Below are 7,343 nucleotides of genomic sequence, written 5' to 3' on the forward strand. Positions count from 1 at the left end.
GGGGTGAATGCGTGGGCCACGCAAATAGGTTAAGGGGCCTTTGGCTTTTCTTGTCGGGGAGGGGGGAGGTGCGGTGCCCCCACAAATAGAATCAAATTCTGTGGGAAACACTGTACATTTAAGATATATTATATTATCTATATTTATGCTTGGGAGTCTCTGCATGTGGTTGTTTTATAAGGGTCTATAGTTTCATCAGGGTGGGAGAGGAGGAAGACAAACTTCAGAGTTGTCAAACTCTGTGAAGTCTGTGAAATATTATTAAACTTTTTGGTTTTTAAACCGAGCTTTCCGGGTCCTCCTTCCCTCACCTGAAACTCTAACTCTGTTCATCAGGGAAAGTTTGTCTCTACATTTTTAATGACTTGTGTTTTTCTGTCTCTAACAAGCAACTCTCAGCCATCTGTTTAGATGCCCATTTATTTAATTATTCAATACAACAGAAATCATGTTGAGATAGTCGTGCTTGATTGGTCTCTATTTCGTTGCCGCCATATGTTTGGTGTCTGGTTGGGCTTTTGTCATTAAAGGTAAATATGCTGTTTGGGAGGCACTCGAGATGTTATGTCTTATGTCCCTGATGTTGTTACTTTTTAAAACCAAAACTTGTTGAGCAGACCGTTCTTTTTCAACACTAGCGTGCTGAAAATACATGAATAATACATACCCTGTCGTGGCTTCCTTCCTTGTCTTTCTATCAAGCCATTAGACGCCTTAAACAGACAGTTTTAACTCGTTTCTTTCCTTTAAATTACTTACAGTTTGAAGGGTTGCTTGGGCTCCGATGGTTAGAGGATGTTGCAATGTGTTTGCTCAAAATAAAATAACAAACTTTTACACATGCAACAAAGAAAATAGGCCATTACAATATTCAAAATAAATAAGCAAAACTCAAATAAACAACTTAGGTATTCTTTCTTTCTTAATAATGCTTATTAGGGCTGTGCAATTAATCGTATTTTAATCGCAATTATGAATTGGACCTGCCACAATTACGAAAACAACATAATCGAAAAAATAATAATAATAATAATAATTGTATTTTGCTTTGCTAGGTTGTGACAGTGCACTGCAACATATTTGATCTAATTTATTTTTGGTCTAATTTATTTTTATTTATCATATTAATATATGTTTAGTAGCTTGTGGAAGTGCGCTCAAAAATATTTGTTGATCTTGTTTATTGGTATTTATTATTTTTGATATTATTTATTTAAATGTAAATATAAATGTATCATTTATTTTATTTATTTTTGTATTGGTTTTTCAGTAGAATTATACTTCAGGGTAATCAACAGTTAAAAAGATACTGTTCAAATTATTATTTGTATTTGTTTTAAAGTTCAATAAATGGATATTTTCAAAGTAAATTTATTTTTTCAATTATTGACCAAAATAATCGTGATTATGATTTTTGCCATAATCGAGCAGCCCTAATGCTTATGTTGTATAACTTCATAACTTTCTTATCAAATCAAATATACTGGCTCTAACATACCCTTTATAGCTTGACCAAATGCATATTTGAAAGGGAAATAATTCATCAATTAGTAGGCATTGCACTACCTATTATGTAGTGTAACATGATCAATGTGTTTTAACCCATGTCAGAATATGATGATGAAACATTGAAAAAAAATATTGTTCTCAGAGTGGTTGGATATCCTATTTTAAAACTGGCTAACATTGTGTACTCTGCTGCAGTATGATGACATATTGTAAATTGGGGTTCTGATGTTTCCATCATGGCCAATAGATGGCAGCAGTACATGTTTTTCTAGCCTTCTTGTTCCTGTTTTTCTTGATGTTTTAGTACATGATGCTTCCTTACATATCTACCTTCTCCTCTCCTGTTATTCTCTTCCAGAAGCTAACATTAGTCGTTGTGGGTTTCGAGGATCGTCACATATTGGAATTCCTTACAGCACTAAGGTACAGCCTTACCCCTCACTGTTTGTAGAACTGATCCATGTTTGAACAATCATTGTGTCTTGTATCTCAAATGTTAAGTGCCTCCTTGCTTTTTTTAGCTTAAAGATATATTTTTGGTCAAAGTATTCACTGCTGTGATCTGATATTTCCTCTATTTCACCATTTGTATGAATTCATCTCAACATATTTTTCTGTCATTTTCATTATTTTGCCAATCCGTTCTCTCACATTAGTGGGTTTGGACCATTTCCAGTTTTATAAGCATAATCTTAAAAACATTTGGTTTTACTTCCCTTTCCCATTGAGACATAGTTGGTGATGTAAGAGCTTTGCCAACCCGAGTCATTTCCCAAAAAAGGCTCTATTTTGTCTAAACATTTGATGGGTCTGGCCTAGTCAGTGTTTTTCAAATCTTTTTTTCATCAGATGTTTACTTTATAACTACTAGTGTTTTTTTCACTGCTTCTATAAATAATGATATGAACAATGTCTATCATTTTGTTATTTTCTTCAGGGTCCAGGTGTTCTCCATCCATATGACAGTGGCCATGTAGCAATGACCTACACTGGACTGTGCTCGCTGGTAATACTGGGAGACGACCTGAGCCGGGTCGACAAACAGGCCTGTCTGGCTGGTCTCAGAGCGCTGCAGCTGGAGGACGGCAGGTCAGCCACGCACAAACACACATTTGCACTCGTAATAGGATTCATGTTGACACTGTCTCTGACTCAAATAAACACTGAAAGCCTGAAGGGAAGAATGAGTAAGATTTTCGGCTGGGGCTTGTTAAAAGCATTCACAGTCGGCCCCTCTTCCCCTGCTCAACAAGAGTTAATGGTCCCCCAAGCGGGTGAAAGCCAACACCAGATTCACTTTTATTTTGAAAACTTTTGGCACACTTAATTTGACTGTTTTAGCACTCTGTCCACCATTTTTGTAGCTTCTGATTCCTCCTGGTCTCTACATTTTTTTGAGGGTGACTCCCATAAAGTTCCCACGGAGGAAAAAGAAGATAATACTGGCAGAGGGAAGGGAATCTCTGACATCACCAAACACTTTTAGAGGGACTATTTTTGTATTTGGACATAAAGTTACATTTGGTCATGAAACAGTAGTGTTCCGCACGCACTGTGTATATATATCATGTTTGGCTGACAACATTACCTTTAGACATAAATCAGAGTTAACCCCTTTTCAATTACAGCTGACAGGCTTTTTTATGATAAGACTTAAATGCTATACATTCTGAACATAAACATGTATCCTTCTTTCAGCTGTTTTTGTAACTCTCCGGTTTGTGTGGCTCGCTGTGTCTGTGTTTCCTCTTGCCTCCAGTTTCTACGCTGTTCCAGAAGGAAGTGAAAATGATATACGGTTCATCTACTGTGCAGCCAGTATCTGTTACATGCTGGATGACTGGTCCGGCATGGACATGCAAAAGGCCATTGAGTACATCACAGGAAGTTTGGTGAGTGTTTTAAAAAAAAAAAAAGAACATCTGCATGAAACTGTAGGGATGAGTGTTAGCTGCACCTGTTTTTAATGCATAGATAAATACAGTGAGGCCTATATTCCAGGGCAACAGAAAGACCTCCTAATGGAACACCCTTTGTCGTTGCACCGTTCAAAGCACTGCCTCCACACTCGAATGGGAAGAATAAGCCACCCACCTTTAGTAGGTGGCACTCTGCCTCGAAATCCTTCTTTTATAATAAATGTACGCGCGTAATTAAGGAAAGTTTCGACATTACACTGTTTATACTTCCGTATTCACACAATCTTATGTCCCCCACTTTTTAATAGAAAATATAACGAATCGTGACAGTTCCGCATGGGAGATCGCTCGAGGGGTGGGTCTTCCTCATTCAGTTTACACAGATGTCCTAAACAACCCGCTGCGTAGGCAACCTTCGGCGAAGACGACGAAGTACTATGTGGTCGAAAGCTAGGGACAAGGTCAAGGGCGACTGAGTCGCGGAGAGGGTCGGCGAGGTAGTCTGTGTCTCTCCAGATACCGCCGTCATGCTAGGTCGTGGGACCTGAGTAAGTCTCATTTATGTCATTTTAAGTAATATTTGTTTAGGTTAATTTAATTTGGAACTAAGGAAACCATAATGGTAACCTTATCCGTCAAAGGGTCAACCCAAGTGTGCTGAGTGTTAACCTTACTGTCTGTAGTATACAATAATGTCCCGAATAACGTCCTCTGTCATACACCCAACAGACGCAAACCGAAAAAAAAAAAATGTCGTTTACAAACTATAGACAATCGATGTTAAGTAAACAGTGGTAGAGAAATCCTGACAATAGTGTTGCACCTCGATAGGTCAACAAACAACAAACCGACAATGTAACCATTATATTATTTCGAAGTAAAAAAGTTTATAACCCTCTAAGTTTGATGATTTAGATTAATTTTTATAGCGCACTGGACTGATATGTAAAGATCAAATATAGCCGTTAATGAAGTATTACCATGCTCAAACCATCAACAGAGTCTGATTATAATAATAATTAAAATTATTATAATAATTTATTAACATTACTCGTATAGACAATAATTATTATTATAATTATCTTCCGGAAAAATTTTCTGAAACAAATTAAGTTGATATAAGTGGAAAACAAAAAAACAGGAAATATACTATCGTACGTAACTATACTTATACAATAGAACACAAAAAATATTACATATGAAAATTCTTCAGTCATAGTACAATCATCCCCATCAGCTCCGTTAACCGACAATACTCGACGGAAAAAAAATATAAATATTGTAAACCTCACCTTATCTTATACAACGTACGTCTCTGATGACGTAGTCACCAAACATAACTTATATACTGTACCAGACAATTTTCTGTACGGCTGTTCGTCACAGAAAGTAGTAAAGATTTAAGGAGAACAGTTAAGAACGAAAATTAGAGTAGAGAAACATTTGTGGAAAATCCTCTTGGCTCGCGCTCACCAGTGGGCCACGACACAATAGATCACGACACAGCAACACAACACCCTCCTGTGTTTCTTTTATCCACCCCCACCTTACACACCCAGTCGCCAGGATTTAGACGGCTGCACAGGTCTGAACCAGAGATTAGTTTGTACAGACCTTGGGGCTTGGACGACCTGCCGTTGCCTTCTAGTCCTCTGCTTGTATTTAGACTTTTAGTTTGACGAAATGTCCTTTTGGTGTCGTCTAATAAAGATTGTCGTCCAACCACGTGTATAAGTGTGGCCTCGTGGGTGAACACAAGGGGAGTGCCGATGTCATACAATTAGTACCTGTAGTTCATGTAATTCACTCTTTTCGTGAGAAAGTCTTTAGTTCTCACGTATCCGATTTTCTACTTTCTTATCCCATGGCTTTTTATATCTCCTTCGTACGCTCTATTTTCGGTCGGTGGTGTGTAATGTATTCCGTCTCCCACCGTATATACTTGAACCGTGCATCAAAGACATTATGGTACAAAGTCATAACTTGGGATGTTCTCACCGAAGTTTGTGGTAGCAGATGTTTTTGGTTACAGTCACGTGTAAATTCCGTGTCACACGCTCCAGAACCACAATTGTTTGTGTTTGCAGTTCCCTACTACCCGTTACCCGTTGTTTGACATGTGGACGTGACTACACATTGGGCAGGAGTCTGTCTCAAACGTCTTCTCCCTACTTAGAATGACTTCTGACAAATTAAATAACGTCCTTCCCTTTAATGGTTAAAGATGACCCTTAACTATAAAGAGATATGAAGTAAAATTACGTCTGGCAGTGTCACAATTGTCCTTCAGAATGGACCAGTTTCATATACTCAACAATCTATACGAGGTTTTGGTAACGAAACTTTTACACACACCATGCTAGTTCCTAAAACACACTCTTTTTATTACAAATTTAAACTCAATTCGCCCGACCTCTAATTACTCTGTTACATAGATTGTCTCTTCCTAACATTACGATTAGGAAATTTTGGTTCAATGAGGGTATTCGGGTTAAAGGTGCCGGGGAGTATGTGTTTTGACGTCTCCGTGGGTGGTTACAAAAATTGGACTACACTTGTGACCTACTACAAGTACTTTAAACTGAAAAACCTGAATGGTGGGTGGAACTACGACTTTGCCGCTAAGTCCGACTATAACCAACACATATACGATCATTGTTTCAGTATTTGGGTGTAATGTTCTACTAGTTAAGTGGTACGACTGAGAGCGGGTCGAGGAACCGGTTTGGGTAATTAGCAAACTGACACCTTCTCCTTCTTTCTCGGTCAATAATGTCGTTATGTTAGTAGGACGTGACTTTCCATTTACACCCGCACATTTCCAGTAGTCACAGTCTCCTCCGGACTAGACGTAAAACATAAATGAACATTTAGTTAAATTACATAAAGCTCTATATAAAGCATAAACAAGTTAAACAAAACCGTTACTCCTTGGTCTATGTTTTCTTATGTTTCATAAACGTAAACTCCTCCTTCCACAAAATATGTAAACAAGAACATAAAAAAAATATATTATCTGGGTAATTTTGGTATGTTTATTCCAATGTATGTATTTCTCAGACCCTGTATTGGCGCCAAGTGGATGTTTATTTTATGTGTTACCGTGTGTTATTGTCCTTGTCAGGTCACCCTTTTCAGATTGTTCCAACCTCAGGCCAGACAGCAAGTATGTTACCCTACGGTCAGGTTTGTATTTACACCGGATCACCTTTTACAGATCGCAAGGGTCACTAAAGTTGGTCTTTTTGGTCTAATCAGAGCAAAAGACATCTGAATGTCAGTGGTTGTTGATCGAACATACGATTTTACTGTAAAACCTAGGTTGCTGGTCATTCCACCGGTCTACGTAGTTATATATTGAAAGTCTGTACTTCGTCAATATATCAGATTGATGATTGACCCGGAAGACAAACCAGACAGACCAGACGACAGACAGACATACAGACAGACAGACAGACAGACAGACAGACAGACAGGGACAGACAGACACAGCACTCTCTCTCTCTCCTTATCAGCACTGTGTGGAAGACGCGTGTTCTCTTCGGTACATTACTTTTGTGAGAACACAATTTACGGAAGTGAGTGTTATGCGGAATCCACATCTCCACTTAACGTGGTAGGGAGACGAGACCCCTGAACTCAACATGTTCTCTGAGTACTACCGTCTGTACTTCGATTTGTGGGTGGAACTTAACTTTTTGTTTGTGACTCCGGATTTACATTAGCCAGATACATGACGAATGGTCTCGAGTCTTGGGCTGAGATTAGAGTGATTATCACGTTGATAGACATTTTAACCTTGTAATAAAAATAAAACCATTCCACCTTTTTGGAGACATACCCGAAATTCGCACTACTATGTGTCGAGGCGAGTTGGGGGGGGGAGGTAATAATGATTTTTCTTACCTAAAGCTC

At 38.4% G+C, this 7,343-nt stretch overlaps 1 protein-coding gene across 1 annotated transcript in view; it reads left to right on the top strand.

The window, feature by feature from the left end:
- pggt1b (protein geranylgeranyltransferase type I, beta subunit) overlaps positions 1-7,343 on the top strand; it is a 21,025-nt gene that overhangs the window by 2,768 nt on the left and 10,914 nt on the right. Inside the window, exons 3-5 of the mRNA XM_010776146.1 lie at positions 1,868-1,932; positions 2,447-2,598; positions 3,269-3,401. Coding sequence (XP_010774448.1) covers positions 1,868-1,932; positions 2,447-2,598; positions 3,269-3,401 — 350 coding nt within the window. The remainder of the gene's footprint in view (positions 1-1,867; positions 1,933-2,446; positions 2,599-3,268; positions 3,402-7,343) is intronic.

This window comes from Notothenia coriiceps, unplaced genomic scaffold, assembly GCF_000735185.1.
Source record: "Notothenia coriiceps isolate Sejong01 unplaced genomic scaffold, NC01 NC01_scaffold00016718, whole genome shotgun sequence".
In the NCBI taxonomy this organism is placed as follows: Eukaryota; Metazoa; Chordata; class Actinopteri; order Perciformes; family Nototheniidae; genus Notothenia; species Notothenia coriiceps.